At 47.7% G+C, this 23,980-nt stretch overlaps 1 protein-coding gene across 1 annotated transcript in view; it reads left to right on the plus strand.

Moving 5' to 3' along the window:
- Positions 1 to 4,628: 4,628 nt before the first annotated feature.
- Positions 4,629 to 23,980, plus strand: part of OLFM1 (olfactomedin 1) — a 61,398-nt gene continuing 42,046 nt past the window's right edge. The window contains exon 1 of the mRNA XM_063316335.1: positions 4,629 to 5,030. Within this exon, the coding sequence (XP_063172405.1) occupies positions 4,965 to 5,030 (66 nt within the window). The 5' untranslated portion in view covers positions 4,629 to 4,964. The remainder of the gene's footprint in view (positions 5,031 to 23,980) is intronic.

The following is a 23,980-nucleotide window of genomic DNA, read 5'->3' on the forward strand; positions in this document are numbered from 1 at the left end:
CAGGCCCATCAATTCCCCATTCAATCTACTCTCCTCAAGGCTCAGTGTTCCCAGTTCCTTCAATCTCTCTTCGCTGGACATAGTTTCTCGTTCCTGGTCCTCCTCCTTGCCCTTCTCTGAACCTCAGAACAGTCCCTGCAGTGCCCACAGCTGCAGATGGGACTCAGGATTGGCTGCTGTCTGTGGAAGGAAAGCTTTTTGGCTGCTATTCTGTCTCATCCTTTGCCAAGCCTTTTTGCCATCTCCTCCCCACCCAACACATACCCATCTCAGCTCCTGCACTAGATCTGAGTGATGGTGCAGTGATATATTGCCTTGGCATGGCCTCGCATGGGGAACAATTTGCACCTTGAGTCAAATCACTGCCTGTGACAAGAAGGGGCTCTGCTGACAAACTGCTAATTGCTCTGAGAAGAGAGGCTCCAGGTCAGACTGACGGAGGCAAGAGGAGAGCAGCCACAAACCTCCGTTTCAGAAAGCAGCTTGGAATTACATGGAACAGGCAGGCAGGACCGAACTGCTCCAACGCGAGGAGCAATCACAATCTATGGCATTCTGGAGTGTACATGCGTGCATGAACATGCGCACACTTGTCCTTGTGAATCACAAAGATGTTTGCTTTAAAAAGGAAATGCAATCTCCTTGACATATGTAACCCACAGGCAATATTAATACGCTCTCTGTGGCATCATGTATGAGTTTTTCTGAAGGACACCCGCTTGCTTTATTCCTCTCTTTTTTCAGAAAGAGATGTTGGTGCTGTTACTGTGGCAACTGCCTTATTGCCTTGGCTTCTTCCTGAGGGAAGAGAAGACGTTCTTAAAGGAGCAAGGAGGCTGCTTAAAGACTCGGGAGAAGATAAACCAAGTTTTCCCCCATCTCCACATTTCAGGAATAGGTCCAAGGGCATGCAGCTTGAAATAGGCTAGCACTGTGTATGGAAGAAGCAACACATATTAGAGAGTCTCCCTCTCCCTCTCTCTCTTCTCACACACACACACACCACATGTCCAGAACAATGACAAAAGTCTGATCTCTTCATCTTTCTGCTTCTAAAAGCAGTCAGTCAGATGCCACAGTGGGGAATTTCACAAGCAGGCCATAAATATGATTGTTAACTTGTTTGTCCTCAGCACCATGTTGAGGTATATTAGGTATATTACTCCTCAATATGGAGGCTCAGTTTTTCAGTACTGTATTGGGGAAAGCCTCTCTTCTGTCTTCATCCTCCCATCTTCCCATCCTTTGCCTCCTAGCTACAAGCATCCTGGACAGCACAACTCACTGAAGCCTCATTTGGGTTAGCCAAAGACAGTGGCTGTGTTCTCAGCATGTGCTTGCCCAAATACATAAACCAGATTAGGGTTTAATGGCCTAATTCACAATCCCCACAAAGTCATGTAACATGGTTTGCAAGCTCAGCCCTGGCTGATTTTAGGTCACCTTTTAGTGTACAAGATGCTCCTGCCTTTTTAATTATTTACTCTTCCTTCTCTCCAAGAAAGAGCAGAATATCAATAATGACGAATGCCTTGGTCATTACAGTATTATTAATAGGTTATGGATAATGATGCAAGGATGTGATGATCCTGAAGTTTGATGTTGTTTCCCCAAAGGCCTGGGTGGGATGAAGACTGGGGATGATGGGAATTGAAGTCCAGCACCCCTGGTGTGTGCTGGGCAGGGAAGGCAGATTCAGCTGATGAACTCCCAGACTGGACAGGAAACCCAGCATGGTGGAAGGCACCTGGAAGTGGCAGACAACCAACAAAGAAGCAAATGGGGAGGAGAGCCCAGCAGCTCTCTGTTATTTCCTGGGTGCAAGACAGGCCAGTTATAAACAGTCAGAATAAAGTCATCTCCCTCCCCCAAAAGCACAGGGTGGAGAATGTGAGGGCTGCGAGACTTCATAATTGTCAGAAATTGGCCTCAAAAGAAAAGGATCGTATCCACCTTAAAACAGTCTTGACCCAATTAAACAAAGAAACCTCTACAAAGCTGAAAAACATCCTGGCTTTGCTTGCCAGCACAACAACACTTCTCCTCTTCAGGGTCTTCTGCCCATCACTGTTGCCCTCAGCATACCCCTAAATTTTAAGAGTTCCAATACCAAATGTTGCCCACCCTGTCCAAGAGGGTAAAAAAGGGACACTTGAACCAGCGAGGAAGGATGTTGTGCCTGGATTACACAAGTGACCCTAGGCTAAAATGGGGCAGAGAAGGTTTATTGATTTCTTTATTGCAGCTGTGGTCTTTGCAGCTGGTGCAAAGCAAGCCATCTTGTAAAAGCACACTATGGTTTCTTGCTCAGGGTGTTAGATGAACATAACAGTCATCTTTTGTGGATTTGAGTTTAGGTAAACATGTTGCGTGAACTCAGACACTGAGTCCAAAGCAACTCCTCTTACATTTTTGGGGTCCCTCTGCAGACAAACTCCAAGCTGAGGACCACCCATGTCATACCCCAAGTCTGCTCTAACAGAGAGATTCTAATGGGATTATGAAGGTGGAATGGGAAGAGAATTATTCTATAAGTTGTGGTTAATAACAATAGGTTAAGAAAGTAACCTCCATCTTTAGGAGCACTATAGCAGATGCTGAGCACTGCTCAGGGTTGATTCATTTCTTGCTCTTTTCCTAGGCTTTCTGGATACATTATAGAAGTTTTTCTCCATCCAGACTGAGGATCAGCACTCAACAAGGAAATGGCAAAGATTTGATTATGTTAGCTTACATCAAAGAAACAATCATCTTAGTCTGTTTGAATATGTCCAACCAGAGAAAAACTTAGCAAACAATTGCTTTTTTATGACAGTTGTGACAATTAACACAGTGTCACTATTGTGACAAAGTAACTGGCTTTGTGTAACACTAAATTAGGCTAAAATGGGGCTGGATGCTTTATGGTTCAGCACATTGTGGGAACCCAGCCAATATTTTAGCATGTGACATGAATTAAGTTGGTTTATTTCCTAGGGTATAGCATATTGTGTGGATACAGCAATAGTTTTGCTAACCTGGATTTGGGTTTAAGGTATATCAACCAACATGCACTGCAATCTGTTGGACTCAGTGCTGGAGCTTCACAAAGCAGATGGCACTGTTCTCCACTGGGCAACACCTCCAAAAGGACCAGCTGTGTGGTGTTACACCATTCCTATTACAGTTTGCAGCATGGCAGAAAAGGAGGGGGGCTGTTCAAAATGGCCTTTTGAAATACCCTACTAAATTTCTGGGCAGCACAACTTTCTGAATTGCTTTAGGTGGAGGGGAAGAAGAAAGCCTGCAGGCATTCCCTTCTGGGAGATTAATGGGATTGGGGGAGCCAGGGAGGTTGAAAACGCGTGGAGGGAGAGAGGATTGTACAAAGAAATGCTATTCACACACATTATTTGGCTGGCTTGTGATTAAATAAATGCAAGAGACCCCACTCCTTCCAGGAACAATCCTCCCCAGCTCTCTTCTTTAAAAGCAATTTCAAGACAAACTTTTCTTTCATGTGATTAAATAAGGACTATTGATGAATTTTTTTGGTGCAACTTTTTTTAAAAAAAATATCATTCTGAATTGGCCCCAGAATGCCACTGGATCCCACTGGTGCCTTGCACCCACTGAAGGATCTGGGCATTCCTTAAACCCATCCCCACCTGAGTGACAGAAAGAGATCAAAGATGAAGAAAGCCATGGGGCAAGCATTTGCCAGGAACAGGCAAGCTGCCACCACAAGGTAACATGGGCCCAGTTTTCCCTTTCAAGGATGCTCCTGGGCTGACCTTCCATCATGTAATTGCCTTAGCCACACCTGGAAAATTATTTGGTGGGGGAGGGAATGCACAACTCAGATTGAGTTATGTTGAGCAACTATCCCTGGTTTCCAGCTCTCCAGCCATGCACAGTTGTTTAAAAAAATTATGGTCTCCTGGTGTACCTTGGGGAGGGTACATATGGACTCTTTCTAACTGGTTTCAAGTTCAGATCCAGAGAGATCTGCATGGATTAGAACCCCAAACTGAAGCAAGTCTATAAGACCAAAGCCTACACAGGTTTTCTGCACCCACCTTGAAAAAAAAGGTGGAGGGGGATGGGCGACAAAGCTAAAGGGACTCCCTCCACACACCCAAATGGAGCTCATCCAAACTTTCCAGGGGCAGATGAAGCAGCTTTGCCCAGAGAACGGATCCAGTGGGCTGCGGGAGGCTTTTGCTGGCGAGGCGAAGTGACCCCAACCCCGGAAGGATCAGAGGCAGCCAAAGCGAGTGGGCCAGCCTGGGAAGGCAGGCGGGAAGGGGAAATGTGGCGGGGGTCCTGCTCTCCCACAGGGACGGCTGGTGCGCTTGAAGACCCGGCCTGCCCAAGCGGGTTTCTTGGCAGAGAGCGGGTGGGGCAGTGCTTGCCCCCCTCCCGAGGCTGCCTCACTTTCCCTGTTTAGTCAAATGTCCCCCGCCTCGCCTGATGTCACATCCGCTCCCGGCCCTGCTCTCGTGGCGCCTGTCTCCCCCGCCCCTCCCTGTCTCCCCCCCTCCCTCCCTCCCTTTCTTCTTCTCCCGACCCCCCTCGCCCCTCTTCCTCCTCCACCTGCTTTTCCAGGCAAACTTTTGGCAGCGGTGGAACGGAGACCGCCCTTCCGGGCTCGACTAGTTGCTGCTTCCCGCCAGCGCCTTCCCGGCCGGGGAGGCATTGGAAGGGCAGGCAAGAGGCTGAGCGGCCAGCCGAGAAACTGAGAGGAGCCGGGCCGCCGGGAGCCTCGCCCGGCAAGGATGCCCCTTGCCTCTCGCCGTCCCGCCTCGGGGTGCTGAACCGCCCGCCGCCGCCGCCGCCGCCCGAGAGCCCGCCAGCGCCAGCACCTCCTCGGCAGGTCTGCGAAGGAAGTCGGGAGCGAGGACCCGGCGCGCCAAGTCGCCAGAACCGGAGGACGCGGCCGCCGCCGCCGCCGATGCCCGTGGCTGGAGCCGCGCGCCAAAGCCATGCGACCCGCCCGCAAGCTGCTCAGCCTCCTCTTTCTGCTGCTGATGGGCACCGAGCTCAGCCAAGTAGGTGTCCCCGCCGGCCAGCCCACCGCGCCCGAGCGGACTTTCCCTCGAGCACCTCCGGACGCGGCTGCAGCAGCCCTGCCGCCCCCCCGCCCCCGCCCCCCCGTTCTCTCCCGTGCTGGGAAAGTTGGGGTCCCGCCCGGAGCCGGCGGGCGCTCTCCGAGGTGCTGAACGGCGGCCCGCCCGCTTTCCCCTTCGAGCAGCTGGGTGGGGCTTGGGAAGGGTGCCCGGGCGAGGTCGGGGAAGGGAAAGGGGAGCGCGGGGCGGCCCCCCAGCCAGGCAGGCAGTAGTCTTCTCGTTCGCCGAGTCCCCTTCTGCTTTCCTGGCCTACATGAAGGAAGTGAGGGGTGGTCGTTCGGATTACAGGCTGGCCAGGAGTCTTCACGGAGAGCAAGGGAGTCTGTTCCATGTCATGCTGGAACCTTGCCCCCCCGCCCCGCTCTTTTTGAAGGTTTCACCGTGCAAGAGTTTCCACCCCTCGAGGAAGGAAGCTGGCAAGGAGGGAAGGAGCTTCATAGGCGGGGTGTCTTTGGAGACCTTCTCCTTGCGGGCCAACAGCCCTCCTCCAGTGTTTCAATGCAGAGGGAAGCCTGTGTGTTCCTTTCCAAGGTGAGGGGAGGTACAGAATTCAGCTGCTGAGCTCTGCCTGGAAACCAAAAGCGGCATCAGAGAGAAGACCAGCCTTGCGTTTGCAGGGAGCACCCTCTTCTTCTGCCCTTCTTTGATTGTCCTTTTTTTTTTCCCCTGGTCACCCTTCCGCCTGAAAGACAAATGTAAGAGGGACCTGGAACTCTGCTTGGAACACAGGCCTGCTAATAGGGTCAAGGGGGATGAGAAAAAGAGGGGGAACTTGCCTTTGTTTTGCTCTTTTAGTCAAATTGGGAGGACTGGTGAAGCCTGATGGCTGACTGCAAAATCAGCTCCATCGCCGTTGGTGTTATGCTGTGTGTGTGTGTGTGTGTGTGTGTGTGCGCAGGAGAGAGTGGGAGGGTAGCTATTACTCTCTATCCAGAAGAACTGCGCATGTGCCAGAACTGGACAAAACCAGGGTGAAATGGACAAGGCTTGTCCTGAAAGCATGGCTTTCTGGCTGCTTGCCCTGCAGTTTTGGGAATGCCTTTTAGTGTCCCAACCCCCTGCAAGCCCAGGTCTCCAGGCTGGAGAAGGTCTCCTTGCCGAGGGAGACCATTCCAGAGACCCTCACATTTCCGGCAGTGCCCCCCCCTAAGTGGCAACCTTCCTTCCTGAGCATGGCAGCACCTGCATTCCCCTCCCCACCACAATAGACATTTTTCCTCAAGGGCAAGAGAGCCGCTGTGTTCAGCTCTGCTTTTCTGCTGGGCACACAATAAAGAGAGTTGGAAAGAGCAGCGCGAGGGGGGTGGATCAGGAGCTGGATGCTAACTCAGGCTGCTCACAGAATACACCCAGGTGGATGATGAGATGGAGAGAGAATTCTTGGCTGAGGCTGAGAAGCCGGTTCAGGCTTGGGAGATGTCGTGGCAGAGGAGGACAGCAGCCACGACCGCTGCAGTTGTTCGATAAACCGCTCACCCGCTGATTGCAGCCGGAGCTTGATCTCCATTGCGAACAGCCTGAGCTTAGCCTGAACTCACCTCCCAATGTCCAGGTGCTCTGAGAAAGGGAGCAGGATGGCGGCCCCATTGGGGGTGGGTGTTGAAAGCCTTGGTTTTACTGTTGTAAGGTTTCCAAGTGAGGGGAAAATGCAAAATAAATGAATAAAATTGTGATGACTGGAACACTCAAGCCCAACAAAAGTGGCCACATGCATTCAAAAATCTTCATGACAGCCTTGTAAGGCAGACCACTAGATCTCTTTGCACTGTGGGGAAGATCTGTCTTGCCTAAATCATTTTCTGTGAATTACCGGCTGAGGCATAATTTGAATTGGGGATTTTTGTGGCTCACAATTCATGCTCTGCAGCAATGATGCTACTGTAACTGACAATAGCAGTGGGAAAATGGGTTTCTGCACATGTATGCCTTTCATTGTACTTCTTTGCTCCGCTCCCTTTCTGGAACAAAGCTGGGAGGCAGCTGAGTTCCATTTCTGTTCTTGTGAACATTTCAGAGTTTCTAGGAAGTTGACCATCTGCAATAGACAATATGGAGCTTTCATGGCATGCACCTGCCCCCAACTTTTCAGAGGAAAGAGCTGATCCCACTTCCTCCCATAAAGACTTCGAAATGGGGTTGTTTTGCTTCCCTTGAAATTCCTCAGGTTTTGGGGCTAATCATCAACATCCAAATGCAACAAACCTTTCACTTGTTGCCAGACTGTTGCTTCTGTAGCTGCTACATGCTTCCATTATTTTGAAGAGGCTGAAAGAATAAATGGGCTTGATGGGGAGGGGAGAAGGGGAGGGTTGTTAGAAATTAGGGAGACAGAATGTTATTTTCCAGAATGCTTCTGATCATGTACAGAGTACAGTCCTTCTCCCTTTCCCAATAGTAAACCCCAAGCCCAAATCTTGAACATATTTCTCTGGCAGAAAATTTATTATGGAAGAAATCCTTTGCAGATTCTTCAGCCGCAAAGGCAACTCCAAGGCTGTGTGTGCTTTTGTCCACTTGGTGCTCTTTCTGATCTTGGCATGCACTATCCAGCTTTGCTCCACAGATAGCAGTTGGTTAAGACCCATGGGAAGACTGGGGAGGGGCTGGAGGAAACTCAGAGGTCAAACACATGATTTACATATAAGAAAACCCCCTAGTTCCACTTTAGCCAGTGGCAATAAAGACCCTTCTCTATCCAGGACTCTCATAGGCAAGAGTAGTCTTTTTACAGTCCCAGTCCAGGTGTTGGGCAGCAAAAGGTGCAGAGGTCAGTGTCAGGAAATGCTAATCCCCCCTTCCTCCTCACTCTGAGGGTCCATCTTCTTCACCAACCCTTGGCTGGTCAAGTCTACTGGCACATCAGATTGCAAACATTCTGCTTGATTCAGTGATGGCCCAGAGGTTGGATGCTTCCAAAATCTGTGACCTGGAGTACTCACTTAAGGCATTCCGCAGACTTCAGCCTGCCCCTGATCATTCTTCTCTGGGAACAGTCACCCCAACTTTGCTGCTTGGAGCTGCCCAGCTTGGAGGACTGCAGAGCCTCACCCTTCTCTCAGGTACCGAGGAGATGGCTGGCATGTGGTCCCTTCCTGATATCCATCCACCGAAAAGGCTGTTCATTCGATTATCTTCACTCAGAGAGACTATCAAAGGGGTCTTGTGAATCTTTAGATTCTTATTACATTTTATTTTCCCTACTTCTATTTGAGATTAGGAATGAACCATCACTTTGCGTTACCATTTTCTGTAGACTGGGCCTCCTTTTATTCCATACCACCTGCCTTCCAGTTGGAGAATTTGTAACATCAATGCATGCAGAAGCTTCTACATATCTTCCTTCCCACCAGCATTCAGTAGCCAATGTGCAAAGCCCAAATACACAGAGATTTGAAATAGGTTCCCCAAATAGCATACTGAAGCTACAGCCTGGTGCCATTCCATCTCCCGATGGAAACCTATTCACAGCTTAGTTGTGAAGGCAGAAAGAGAACAGAACCGCAGAAATGGAAGACAACTGTGCATGTGAAGCCAGCAGAATAAAACCCCCAAAACCCAAACTGGAAGATAAGCAGCTGCAATTAAATCAGTGTTGCCCCACAGATGAAATCTGGTCCTTTGGAACCCCAGGGAAGGGTGGAGCAGAGTGGGGGAAAGTTGTAAGACAGCAAACGGATGAAAACATACTTTTGTCAATACTGGCAAGGAGCTGTACATGGAGTGACTCTTGGAAGGGCTCTGAAGCTCCAGTTGGTGCAAACCACAGCATCTTGACATCTGACTGTGCATGTCACTGGGATTGCAGAATGCCTGTACTGAAAGATTGGCACTGGAGGCCAATTTCTTTGTGGGATCAGTTGAAGGTGTTGCCTCTGACCTTTAGAAACCTACCTCTATCCATCTGAGGGACCATTGCTGTCCTCTGGACCTCTTTGGGCATTCAGACCTGCAAGAGGGTTCCTTTAAAAGATGCCCTGCTATCCACACGCCAAAGCTCACCCTAGCCCCGCATCACTCAGGTCTGGGTTGGACCTTTACTCTCTCTACCTTTAGGACATCTTCAAAGTGCATCTCTTTATCCTGGATTCTAAATGTCCGTGATTTTCCTATTGTAGTTTTCATTGCTTTTTAAATCTTTCATAGTTTTGTTTATTTTAAGTTATGCACTACCTTGAACATTCAGTTGGAACAGAAAGGTGGAGTACAAATGAAGAAACAAGTAGAATTATAGAATATTAGGGTTGGAAAGAACATTGGAGATTTTCTGGTCCAACCCCCTGATCCAATGCATTGCTTGTCGCTTACCTCTGCTGCCCACATTAAACTTGACATGGGTTGTGGGGCTGTTGAAATAAAAACCTTTGGTAATTCCCCTAGCAGGAGTTTCTGCATGGGAAAATATTGGTCTGAGATTAGAATGATGAAGAACTATAGAAAATTTGCATTCTGGGTTCTTTGTTCTGAAGAATTCTGTCCATAATCAGGTTTTGGGTGGTTTTCATGTGACCACAAAAGCATTCAGGGGCAGAAGGTGAGAAGGCCACCAGGATGTCTGTGGGATGCCACTGAAGACCTGCTGGTCTTTAAGTTGCTGTGTTTGTGCAAGCCCTCCCTTTTTAAACCCTATTGTGTCAGGAGCAAAGCCCATCCCCTTGTCAAGAGGACATTTGGCAGAGCACTCTTGAGGTAGTAAAATCCATGAGATTAAATGACTGTGATGAATGCATCAGATTGAACAATGTGATGGACAACTATGACCTTTCTCCAGAATTTCACACATGTTGACCTGAACCCTAAGAACTAGATTTCTCCATTCTTGATTTAAAAATGGTTTCTGTTTTTTTGTGAGATGATTAGGCAAGACTTTCACAGCCTGGTCCCTCCCAAAAGCATAGGGCTACCGTACCCATCACCCCCAAAGGGCATGCTGGTTGGGTGTTATGGAATCTCTGATTCTATGAATAAGATTCTATGATTCTACTCTATGAATCTGATTCTATGAATCATTTGACACATCCAGAGGAATCTGGGAAAAGCAGGATTGGAAGAATTAGTCACGACTGAAATATCATAACCTGAGATTGTAATTTAGTCTCATGACTTACTGTGGACTGGCAGCATGGAAGCTTGACCTGACTACTTGGGTTTGGGGGAAAACTTTGCATCAGAAAATGTTCCTATGAATATCATTCAAATTAGCATATTTTTCCAATATTCATAGTTTTCACAAGAATTGGGGCTACATTAAAGGTAAAGGTAAAGGTTTCCCTTGACGTAAAGTCCAGTCGTGTCCGACTCTAGGGGGCGGTGCTCATCTCCGTTTCAAAGCCTTGGAGCCGGCGTTGTCATAGACACTTCCGGGTCATGTGGCCAGCATGACTCACGGAACGCCGTTACCTTCCCACCGAAGCGGTACCAATTAATCTACTCACATTTGCATGTTTTCGAACTGCTTGGTGTGCAGAAGCTGGGACGAGCAACGGGAGCTCACCCCGCCGCGCGGTTTCGAACCACCGACCTTCCGATCGACAGCTCAGCGGTTTAACCCGCAGCGCCACCACGTCCCTACATTATCGGGCTACATTATTGGAAGTAAAAATCAAAATAACTTAAACCTACTTAATAAGAAACTAAAAGCATTGCTATATCATCATCACCTTCATTTGGAATATTGGAAATAATGTTGGACAAGAGGCAATACAAAAATAGATCATCTGAAAATCAAAGATCACACAGCTTCGAAACCATCAACCTTGTGTTTGGTGTAAATATTAAAAACTCAACCTTCTGCTGCACTTGCTCCTCAACAGAGTAAGCTATTGCAGAACCCTGTTTCCCCTGCTGTTATTGTCCTTAGACTGGAGAGCAAATCTTTCAACCTGAACTTCAGCTACAGTCGTCCAGACTCAGACCCAATTCCCCCTCCCTCTGTGCTCCTCAGTTTGCTGGCCAACCGCTGTTTGATTGCTGCAAAGCTATTTTCCTTTGCAGTGAAAAGGAAAGCATCATTTTTTCCAATGTGGTTTCTGGAACTCTGCAGGAGTTCCAGCTCCTCCTTTGTCTTGAACACCTGACACATCTCTTTCCTGGATACAGCTTAATCACAATTTCTATCTGGTTCATTACATGAATTTCATTCCAACACCAGTTTAGCCTCTCCGATACTGACCTTGGATGTTTCTAGCCAAGGCTGCCTTCCTCCTTCTGAGAATACAGAAAGTTTCATTGAGCTTTTCATTGAAAAGTGAGAGATTTTTGTCCATGGGGAGGGGGTTGTCTTGTGACAACTCCAGAAACACGGCTTCACATACCAGTTCCTGCTTCACACTGGGGGCAGATGGGACAGGGGGGCCAATGGTATGGGGAGTTCCAGTCCTTCTGATATGAAATAAGGAGGCAGCACCTGCTTAATAAAAAGGAAAGGTGGGGAGGGGAGAGCACCTGAGACAGCATCTTCAGAACATCCCAGGCCTTTCTTGTGATATGTACACATTCAGAACAGCCTCTGATTGTGAAGTCTAGTGGCTGTGCAAATCCTGAGAAAGAAGTGGGTAGAGGATGGTTGCCATTCCACAGGAATTGGTGGGGGATGGAATTACACCACTAACCAATCTACTCCAGTGTTGCCTGTCTGGACTGAAGGATCTTAGGCAGAAATTTGCCTTCCATATAATCTGTTATATGTTTCCCTCTTTCTCCTTCTCCTCCATCTTCTTTACTGTTATTGTCACCATCCCCAGCATGTTGCATGGGACCCTCACCTCCAAAGCCTCTTTTCATCATTTCTCATTTTCTGGCTTGTTCTCCCGCTCACAGTTTTCTGTCTCTAATGCTCCCACCCAGTCTTTATATGGCTGAGTTACTGAGGGGAGAGGAGAAGGTTTTCCCTGTTTGTTTAGAGCTCACCAACTGGCCAGGGCCTCTTATAGTCATAATTCATTAAAACAATATAAAATAATATAAACCAAGTAAAATAATAAGGCTTCAATTGCATTATTTGTTTATTCGTTAGAGTCATACATCATCTTTCCTTCAAGACCACAAGGTGTGGCACAGAGCACTCCCATCTGCAATCGTTGCACAGAACCACCCTCTTGGGAGCCTGGAGGTACCAGGAGCGTGAGGCCAGCCTGGGGCCCCCAGGCAGCTTCTCTGGCTGAGGGGCTTTGAATGGGGCCTCCCCACTCTTAGCCTCCAGCCAGCAGGTTTGTCAGCTCTGACCTTTGGGGGAACATCTGGTGATCAGCAAATGCCAGGCTGGTATCTTTTCTGCTGACTCAAGGATGGCCTGCAGGGTGGGAAGGCCCCTTAGTGTTTCACTTCCGTTCTAAGCCTTTCAGTGTCTTCAGATAATGCTTTATTATTTATTTCAATGAGCAATATGCATATGTGATCAGACTAAAATTAGACAGGAAAAAATAAGCATGTCCCCTCCCTAACTTCGAGGGAGCTTGTTGCATAAACTGGGACCTTAGTGGGGAACTTTAGGAAGGAAGGGGGATAGAGGCCCAAAGAACCCAGTGGTCTCCGTGGGGGGGTGGGTCAAAAATGTCAAGTTTTGCCCCCTTTTTACGTATGTTTAAAAAGTAGTGGGGCTTTTGCAGATGCCATATTGACTTTTTTGACCCTGAGGAGGCTCCTGGATGAGTGTGGGGCAAAGGCTTTGGGCTGTAGTTTAGCACACCCTAAGCCCTAGACCAAGTTAACAAAAGACAATGTTAAAATAAATCTGGGTGGTTTATCAGTCTCCCTTTGTGTCTCCAAACATGCCCAACCGCAACCCCTACAACATTCCACACTTCTGTGAATCTGTATCAGCTCCTGAACTGCTTTTCAGTGTAAGCCCAAGAGAGCGAGAGGGATGGGCTCAGTCTGGCAGCCCCAACCTTTCTCCGGAAGACCTGCCCAACCTCCTTTCCATCCACTCATTTCCTCTGGAACTGCACAAGCAAACAGGGTTGCTTTAGTGCCTTGAATGTTTGGCAACCAATATAACCAGAAATGAGATATAAAACTGCTATCTTTAAAATGGCCTGAATGGAAAGGGCTGAAGTAAGAACAGGCCCCCTTTATTTTCCTACCCAAAAAGGTGAGCAAGAATAACTGAAACCACTGTTAAGGAGGAGGAGGAAGGCCCCCTTCCTGAGGTCTCCCCTTGGGAATGAAGGCAACTTTGGGAACCAGGGAGGCCACAAGTGGTGGCAGAGATTGGACAACGAAAGACAGGATGGTCATACAAATTCCCGTGGCAAACTTCTCACTAAGGAAGTGGAAAAGGCATTCCGAAAGTTTTCTGCATGGTATTAGTTTTTATCTTCCTCAGAATGTAAGAAGTGAGAGGACTTTGGAAATTGCACCCACCCATCTGCTGAGCTGTGCCCTGGCCCTGCATGGCATGAAACCCTTCATACCCAAAGCATGAAATCCAGTGGGAGAAGGTCCTCAGAACAGCCCACCACCCTCTCACTCTCTCTGCACAAATCATGAGGATGCGTGTGTCCATCATTGATTATTTCTGTCTCTCTGGGTTGCAGTAAGTCACAGTAGCCATTCTGGCTTCTTCAGATCATTCCAGATTGAGGCTGCTCACCGGAAATCAGCAGGACAGGTCTCATCCCTAATTATATCATGAGCTCCAGGCACGCCTGGCACACAGTGGCCCCTCCCCCAAGAGTTGACAGTTTTGAAAGTGATTTGTGCATTGGTCTAAACATGCTTTTTAAAAAGCAGTAAAGAAACTTGCTTTTAAAAAGTCATGCTTAAAGGTAGTTCTGCAGGAAGCTGTCCTCAATATCAGCCAGCAACAAGCGATGGGTTTTCAATCAAAAACTCTTTTGAGTTAGGAGTTGTTGTTGTTGTCCCTTCAAGTCACTGTTGACTCCTGGCAAGTGCCTGGATTTGTGTCCCCAGTTTTCTTAGCAGCATTTTTGGAAGGCTTTACTCTTGCCTTCTTGCTAGGGCTGAGAGAGTTGGACTGGCCCAAAGTCACCCCTCTGGCTTCATGCCTAAGGCAGGACTAGAACTCACAGCCTCCTGGTTTCTTGGTTCCCAGTCTGGTACCTTTAACCACTACACCAAGCTGGCTGTCTAGGACCATGTTTGGGGTGGGTTTAATAGAGCTGTTTTTCCTTTGGAATATTTCAGCCCACTTGCTGTGATGCATCTACTATGTAATGTAGTTTGATTTCAATGGAACCAGTTATGTATCAGGATTTCTACATCCCACTAATTTCCAAAGGATGCAAGTTGAACAAATGTGCTCTTACAATCTGCTTTCTTAAGAATGATTTATCCAAAAGACTATATTAACCATATAATACCTTCAATTTGCTGGTTTCTTGCAATTCGTTGACTATCCACCCATATTCTATTGCTTCTATTGTTTTTAACCCCCACCATATTTTCTATAATCTGCTGAATTGGTATTTGTTTCAGTTTTATAGAAATGCTTTTTCTTCTTTCTTGAAATTATAATGAGAGTTAATAAATAAATGATTCTTTGGGGAATGTAGGGACCAGCCCCTGCACATTTCAAGTGTTTCCATCTTTGAAGCACACTGGGAAAATAAGGCTAAGTTGAGAAGCCTTGGACCCACCAGATGTTCCTGAACATAAATCCCAGCATCTTTCACCATTAGCCTTTCTGGCTAAAACTCTGGGAATTAAATTTCAGCAATATCCAGTGGAAATATGGGTTCATTAAACAAGTAAAAGACACATAACTGTTGGCTTTGTAAGAAGATGTTCTGTTGTCCCAGGTGGGACATTCATCCCACCATCGTCTGTACCCATAGAAACATCTCACCAACAACTTCCCCATGAAAACTGCATTCATCTCCACCAAACATTCCTTAGGTACTTCTTTTGTTTGATGGACCATCATCTGCTTTATTTCAGGTTTCACTTTGGTCAAAGTTTGCCAGTGAGGCCTTCTGTTGCTTGAGCATTTGCTAAGCTCCTCTTCTACCAGTTGTGTTGTGGATTAGATCTACGCTTCTAGTACTGTTCTTCATAGCAGCAGGACACAAGTTGTCATTTTTAACTTGCATTCTGTTGATTTCAGTGGCTCTGATTTAAGTACTGGGGCTGGGCAAATGTCCAGGTCTGAAGGCCCAAATGTAATTTTGAGCTTTCCTGGGTGCGTCCCTAGCACTTGATGGGAAGACCTTAAACTGATCTTAGGATCCAACAGCAGCAGCATAGGTCGGACATAGGAGCCCAGGAAAAGATGCACCCGCTGACAGGTGCAAAGGGCACACCCATGTGTGTTCCATATCACATTTGCCCTGCAAATCTGGGCAGCCCAATTAAGTTGTGATGACTGGAACACTCAACTTCCCATTAAATCCAACTCATAAGCATTTACTTAGAATTTTCTTTAATGGTGTGTAGCATTCAGTACAAAGGAAAAAGTTGTGAATGAAAAAGCCTGTGCTTTTCCCCCATTAAACATCTTCAGTGAATTCAAATCCCCCCCCATCTCCATCTCAGATATGCACCCCTCCCTCTCGTGCCAGTTAGTGTAAGAATCTGCAGCTGTCTTCAGCAGCTCCTCGCAAACGACCTTGGCATTACAAGATAGTCCAAACAAAATGATTTCACGCTCCAACGATGTTCCCCCTCCCGTGCCTCCAACTTGCAAGAGTAATATATGTGTCAGCTGAAACATGCATGCGAGTCCAATCAACTATTCTGAGAACGTTTGGTCTGGGAGTTCGTTTAAATTTAACAGAGTGCCTTTGGTGTCCATATAAATATGCTAAATAAATAAATGAATCCAGCTCAGCATCCTAGATTGAATAGAAGGTACCAGCACACAAACATATCAGTTTATGTCACCAAAAATATTTAGGGATACAGTTCAGTTGATTTTTAAAAAAATTCCTTTGTTTTCTTAGGAGATAATTTGGAGCCACGAGTGCACTCTAGTTTAAAACAAAAACAGAACAGAACAGCAATCATGTCTTTGTTTAAAAAGTCCTTACTAGGAATGCAAAGGGCTCAGAATGAAAAACCAATCGATTGCGAAAGGCTCTCGGCTGGAATATCATTGCTAGAAACCAAAAGATTTTAAAGCCAGAATAACCTGCATAGTAGTACATTAGGAAGAGAAGAAAAAGAGATAATTTTATTTTAAAAATTAAATATCTTCTTACAAATCTACAAAATTGGGCCACACAACAAAACAGATTAGGATTTAAAAATAAAAAGGAAATGGGATTTCCTTCGGTGAAGCTTATTCTGAGATGGGCAGGATCAGGCAGCATTAAGGGAGTGATTCACCCAAAATTCTTCTGGGATTTTTTTTATTTTTTATTTTCAAGTCTCACCTACAAAATATTGCTTGTTTGGCCTTCCATTGAAGTATTAGCCCTGCTTAGCTTCCAAGTCCAGATGCGTCAGGGTGCAAACTCTGCTTTTACTTGCATGATTTTTAAGAATTGTTTTGTTTGTTTAATTACTTTATTCTGCCTTTATTTTTTGTCAGTTCAAGGCAGTGTAGATATCTAATGCTCCCAGCAACTATTTTCCCTGACACAGCCCTATGAGGTGGGTTGGGCTGAGGCAGAGGGAACAATCAGCCGGCCGGTTTCCATGCCTAAGGCAGGACTCGAACTCACCGTCTCCTGGTGAGGAGCCCAGCGCTTTAGCTGCTACAGCAAACTGGCTCTGGTTACTTTAAAACTCTTTTTACTTAACTTGTGAGGAAATCTGCCAACTTGGCAACGTTCTTATAAAAACCAATCCAAACGATAATCTCCAAATAAACGCGGTGGGTGATTGCAGTCTAACCATCCCCTAAATGCTCAAAGGTAATTTGGGAATGAAAAGGAACATCCTGAGTTGTCAGAGGAGACGGTCGACGGCTGTCAGCATTAATGCAGGTGCTCACAGCCTGCTCCTAGAATGGCAAAGAGGCTCTCTAGCCCCAAATGATTGGAGAGGGGACTCTCCACAAAGCCTCATGACATGCAGGCTGGTATTCCAATGTCAGTTCCTTCCTTAGAAATTCCTCCCCACTTCCCAGTTAAAAAGCTGGAAGAGTGACACTGCAGCAGTACCTCGCCTGACAATATTCCTTCTGAATTAGGCAATGCAAGCAGTTCTTAGTATTCCAAGTGAGTCCACAGCAAAGACTGTTATGAAGAAATTATAAGGAGGACACAATTTGATTTGCACAAATGCTAAGCTCACACTCGCATCACATTCTTGATCCAAGCCACATTCTAGCTTAATGGACATTCTGGCCCACAGTGCTTGGTTCCCACAATACTCTGAACCATTTCATCCCAGCCTAAGATCTTGTGCAAATCTAGCTTATATGCTGACGAGCACTAAGTATCTTTATCACCTATAGGTGTGCAAGAACTGTGTCCCTGCAGCCTTCCTAATATTCCAACTACAACTCCCAGAACCATACCCTGCCTTTTCTGGCTGCAGCTGCTTGGGGGTGTGATTCAATAGCATCTGGAAGGTCACGGGTCATTCCCCCCGCCCCCCACAAAGGAAACCCAGCTCAGGACTTTGGAGGCTCCCCAGCCTTGCCAGGGCATGGAGGAAAGGAAAGAGGTGACTTTTCATTTTCTTCTTGATGTGGATGCTATAAAGGCTTTGAAGTGTCAGTAGCACCCCTTGGCAGTAATTGGTCAGCCCACCAGCAAGGTGCATATGGATTGCCTTGCACAGGGTTTGTGTCTCCAAGACATGGGGCAGCTTCCCTGTCCTCTTGCTGATGCTCCCAAAAGTCACCTGCCCCCCGGGATTCCCTGTGAGTTTTCTAGCTGCCCTGATGAGCAGGAGTGAGGATGCTGAGGGGGAGAGCAAAAGACACCAGGGCTGCTCTTGGTCCAGAGCCAGACCCATCTGCCTCATTGGATGATGGGTATGATCATGTCACATTTCACTAACATCAGTTTTCGGAATTAAAAAGAAAATGAGAGAGAGGGGCAATTTTCAGCCTTGGGTCATTTTCTGCAGGAGCTCTCTGTCTCAGGAATCAGGCTTAGCACCCTTGTGAAAAGCAATGTGAGGCTAGTAGGCATCTGGCCCAATTAAAAAGGGAAGAGGAAGTGCCTTGGTAGCTGAAGGGGATGTTGCAAGACAGGAGTGGGAAGCCTCCCCTCGCATGCTCAGCTGAGGATGGAAAGCATCCTTGGAGTCCCTTTCCATACAAAAGGAAGGGTCGGCATCATGTTCAAATGTGCGACCCGCTGACCGCTGCATTTCCCATCCCTTTTGCGCAGCTACCCCTTTCCGTCGCCCTGCTGTTTCTGGAGTCAGAACCAGCAAGTTGCAGAACTCTTCCCCGCCAGAAAGTCAGAGTGACAGAGGGACTGGGTGACAGAGTGGGGGGTACATGGGGTCCTTCAGAGGGCCCCAATATTGGAATGTAGCTGAGATATCAGGATGGATTCTCTGGGAAGGCAAGATGCCAACAATGAAGATTCCCAGTTCTGGGAAAGCAAGATTTTTGGGTGGTTCCATTTAAAAGTTTGAAAACGTGTCATGAGCACACTCACAATATACTGTAGCTGCAACTGTGGGCACAGCTGTTCCTGGGATCCATTCTCTGGGCTGTCCCAGTGCAATTGGTCCCTGTTGCTCCTCTTCCTTCCTAGTTTCTCTTCCCTGTTTTTCAGAGGGAAACACTTGCAAGCCTGGGCCTTCCCCCCTCGTTTCCTCTGGAGCCCATGGGGAGGCAAGAAGCATCCTTGGAAATAAAAAGGGTGCTGCAGGATGGCATTTTGTTTGCAACATGCCAGCTCTAAATTTATTTTTTAAATTAAATTAATTTATGTAAGTTAAATTAATTTATGAATGAATTAAAGTCAGGTAAGACAGGTGGCCTAGTGAGCATTAAGGAAGGTGCCAACTCTATTGCCAACTACAGCACAAGATAATTTAATTTCACCTCCTGAGGACAGAAAAAGAGAGCAGATATTGGAATGAAAAAAAGCCTGATATCCAGTTCATTGGGTTCTTTCAGGTGCTGAAAATCCTCACCTCCAAACACTTCCTTTGCTTACAAGAGGAGAGACTTTTCCAAGAACATAATTTTTAAAAAAATTAAGGTGGAAGAACAGCAAATGTTTTGCCTCCTTCACTTCTGCCCATCAGTTTGTCTCCAGCAACTGCCTCTTTCTGAGGCCGCCAGAATCCCAGGGCGCTCTGACCTTTGAAAGCAGGAAACATCCCAGGGCTCCATTTCCACCCAAAGAAAAATGGATCCTGAATCTCAGAATTACAAGAGAAAAACTCGTACTCGGCTTAACATTAAGGAGGGTCACATATGGGGAAAGATTTAGAAAAACAGTGCAAGAATAAAAGTAGTTCAACATAGCAGGAACAACCTAGAACCTTGATCACAAGTGCCCACAGGACCCCGTGTTATTTTTAACTGTTGGAACCCCCCTCCACACTCCTGGCAATACCACTGAGATTTGGGGCAAATTGCCGGATGATGGAAGTAGACATCCCCCCCACCCACCAAAGAAAGAACCAGTGAAGTCAGCTTGTTAAGTCTCAAAGAAATATAATGCCTGTTTTAGCTAAAACTTCCATAAACAATTCTGCACACAGGAATAGCTATTTTAGGATGGTTTGTGCTCAGACCAAAACATAAGAAAAAGGAAAGAAAAAGACAAAGAGGTGCCACCCGACAAAAGTATGAAGGGGGACAGGGGGGGAGTCATTGGTCCCCTAAACCTGCCCTTGAAGCCAGAGCTGCTGCAGCACCACAGCAAAGACCCCCTTCCACCCCCCAAAGCCAGTTCCCAAAGGAGTTTGAAAGCTGTGGGTCCAATTTATCTCCCAGATAAATTCCCTGATGGGGAGTCAGGAAAAACAGAGCAAGAAACACACTGCATTTGCTAGCAGGTAATGGGGACAGGCTGTCTGCTGACTCTGTGTTTGCAAATCTGACTAAAGCAGGCATATTCTAATTGCACTTCAAACGCCTAACAGAGAGCCACCTGTTCCCATTTATAATAAATTGTCATTTCCCAAAAAAGAGAGAGAGAGACAGTGTCATCGGCTCTGCTTTCTTGTGTGGCCGCCATTGTGCAGCCCACATGGATGCAGCCACCTGTGGCTCGATCCATCATGGATTCAGGACCGGCTGTTCTGAGAAAACATTGCCCACACAGAGCTGAGAAATCTGCCAAGTGAGAAGGCGGTTCTGAGCCATGCGGTGGCCCAGGAAGTTTTGCAAGAAATCCAGGAAGCCAGCAGCCCTGGCGATCCTTTGAGGCAAAGGGCAGAGCTGCCCAGAGCTGCCTCCCATGCTAATCAGGAACACTGAGCAGGGATAGCCCCTTTCTCGAATCTGCTTGGCGCTAGGCCTCCCTTTTTTCCTTCTTTCTGTTGCTTTTCTTCTGAACTAGTCCCGGGGTCCCAGAGGAAGTACCTGACTCAAACTGCCAGAGAGACAGTGTCTGGCACGCTTCTGCTCAGACCGAGACATGGGGGCTCCAGTTCCTCTGCTCCCTCTCAGTAGCGTAACTGGGCTTCTATCCTTCCTGGCCGGCCAGCCATGCTCCCATCTTGGGGAGCAGGTGTGTGAACAGAAGAGGACATCAGCAGGGAAGGGAGGGGATTAGGACGAGGATTCAAGTCCTCCCCCGGCCACGAATGCTCCCTGTGTGCCTCAGGCCTGCCATACACTCTCTGCTCAACACACCTCACAAGATGGTGGTTGGAGGAATCCAGACAGAAGGCAAAGCACTGAGCACCTTGAGCTCCTGAAGGATATAAATCAACAGATGAGTTGAAAAGGAAAATCACTTGATTGCTTCCCAATTATATCAACAAAGTAGATTCTAATAGCTGACCTAAGTGATTGGGGGGGTCTCTATTTTTTTTCTGTTGGGCATTCTGGTTTTCTTCCAGGATTTTGTGGATGGAAAGGTAAAGTCCCTTGACTCCTGTGACTTTGAAAATGCCTACAGTTTTCTTGGCAGCCACCTAAGTGTCCTTTGCACTTTCTAGTCCTTTGAATAAAAAAGTTTCTTTGAATAAAAAAAGTGCCATGCCTGGGATATTGGGGGCCATCTTCCCACCTCTCAGGTCCCCGTAATTTCAATCCTCAGATGAATGAGAGAACCCACCACTCAGCCAGACATGCAGTGCTATCTTCGCATAACAAGTTAGACAAGACTCAAATGGGATGAGTATTTTGTGGCTCTCCTGTTGTGGGAACCCAGCCCTGGTTTGAGCAGGTTGTATGAATCCAACCATTACCTTAAGCCAAAAGATCGTCTGGGTATGGTGTGTTATATGAGCATAGCAATTATGTTTCACTAACCCAGGATTAAAGTCAAGGATGTGGTGTGAACCCAGCCAACATGTACTATAATGCAAGAAAGAAACAGAGCCTGTAACAAGGCCCTAAGCAAATAGACAGATCTTTCTAAGAGACCCAGTAGAACAAGCGGAAGAGTTAGTGGCTGATGGTATCTCTTCCAACTAAGTGGGGAGGGTCCAAAGAGAGAAGCCTACGGTAGCCCAGAGTAGCTGAGTTCGCACCACACATTTAACCTGGCTATTGAATTTCTGGGTCAAAATTCTGAATTATTATCTAACCCAGGAGTCTGGATTGGCACAAAGATGTAAAAACAATCACCAAGCTTTCCTACTGGGTGAATATGGCCACAGCCCTGTGAATGTGAGATTAAAGAGTCCACATCCTTTGGAAACTGAAGCAGAGACTTCTCCACATGGAGACCCAACAAGCCTTTAGCTGCTTCTTGATAGCACACACAGTGGTGTCCCTGTTCTTTTCCTGAGATTTATCAGTGGGGGGGGGCTCATTAGTATCCTCAGCCACAAAAGGAGCAATTGCTTGGGATTGTGAGAACACCACAAAGGGCTTCCACCACTCCAAAAGTACCCATAGCCAGAGAAGCCGGGAATAGGTGCTCTGCTGCTTCCAGGGCAGACTAGTGGGATTCTATGCCCTAAAAGAGTGCCATGAATTCATCAATACGTTGTTGGAATGACCACAGAGGTCATTTTCTCCAACCCCCTGCTCAGTGCATAATCCACAACACCATCTCTGACCAATGACCCTCCAACCTCTGCTCAAAGACCCCAGGGAAGAATTCACCACTTCATGTGATAGCCTGTTCCACTGGCTGAGAGTTTGTGCCATCAGGAAGCTCCGTGTGATGTCTAGCTAAACCGCCTCCTCCACTCTCAACCCCTTGGATCTGGCCCTACCCCCTGGGGCAAGGGAAAGTGGCTCCACTCCTTCTGCATGACACCTTCACATACAGTATTAGAAGACTGCAACCAGATCTCCCCTCAGTCATCTTGTCTGCAGGCTAAACATTCCCACATCCTTTGACGGCTCCTCACAGGGCTTGCCTTCCACCCCCTTCCCCGCTGTGCACTTTGACTGTTGAGGCAGAGTGACTTTCCTCTCCTCACAGCTGTGAGCCTGCAGTGCCAGTCCTGACTAGAAGATGGCACCAAAGCCCAGCAAAACCTTTGTGAAACACAGGAGTCAGCCCCTGTCCTTACAGCAGCTGGTCTGCCAGGAGAACTCTTCACAAAACATGTTTATATTGGTTACAGAATTAAATAACATGGTTGGCTTGCAGAATACATCAAACCAAATGGGTTGCACAGAATCTCTGAGCCACAAAAACCATCATCATCAAAGTTAAAAGCAAACATGTGTGAATTTAGCCACTGGACCTTTAACATGAAGCACAGGGGATGTTTCCATCTGCCAAGATCAGCTGAACAATTAACTGGAATTTTAGGGGTGGGAGGAAACTGTTTTCCATGACCAATCTTCTATAAAATGAAAAAGCACTTCGTTCTTTCGTGAAATTCAGAATCTTGTGTCCTTGACAACTGCTGGGTTGAGAGTAATTCAGTTGTTGTTCAGATTTTCAGGCATTGATGACATTGATGTCAACAGGGATTGTTCCCAAGACCTGCAGGTGGCTTGTGGCTTGTTTCTTTGGCTCTTGGAATAATGGGGAATAGGCAGAAGGGTGGAAGGGGACCCTTTCTCCACATCCAAACGTCAGGGCTGCAGTGACAGTTGGCCTGAAATTTAGCCTCTTTGCCTGAACGTCCAAACATCAGGGGAACCTGGTGAGGCACCCTCAGACTGAGCCCTGGAAGACAAATGGCTGTGATCATTTCTGGGGGCCAGTTCCAAGGCAATGAACATCAATCACGAAGAACAATGGCTGAGTTCACTCATCAGGCAAATGGGTTGGCTAAATGAGCCACAACTGTTCACTCATTGCAGGAAGTTCTGGGTTACCAGCCACAATGACTGGCTTTGCACAGCTGTCTGTGCTACAAGCAGGATCCAGCCACTGGCCGGCACGCCTGATGCTTGGCGTTGGACATTCGCCCTTTGGGAGGAGACCCCCTCTCTTCCCCGGAGCCCCCGACTGTGAGGGAGGCTGAGGGGTAAGAGAGGGCCCGGAGGCAGAAGGTTGCAGGGGGGCAGAGCCCGGACTGGGACCGGGGTTGTCTGTGGTGGCTCGGGCTTCGGGCTTTTTTCTGAAGGCGCGCTGTGCCCCTCCCGGCCGGCCCTTGGGCGCAGCGGGCCGGTGAAACGCGGGGACGGCACAGGCGGGCAGAGCGGCGCTTGGAGAATTGTGGGGCGGGACCGGAGGCCGGGTCAGGGCGAAGCTCGGGGCCTTCTCGGGCCTGAGGTAGGCGAAGGCCAGCGCGACGGGCAGCGGGCGTGCAAAGGGGTCCCCCGGCTGTAATGGTACTGAAACGCTGGGCTTGCTCGCTCGCGCCCAGCGACGGGCCCCCTCCCGACCCAGCCGCGCCCGCCAGAGGGCAGCAGAGAGAAGCGCAACACCCGGAGGGCGGCGGCGGCGGCGGCGGCGGCGGCCCCG

The sequence above is a fragment of the Candoia aspera genome, chromosome 16 (assembly GCF_035149785.1).
Source record: "Candoia aspera isolate rCanAsp1 chromosome 16, rCanAsp1.hap2, whole genome shotgun sequence".
Lineage (NCBI taxonomy): Eukaryota > Metazoa > Chordata > Lepidosauria > Squamata > Boidae > Candoia > Candoia aspera.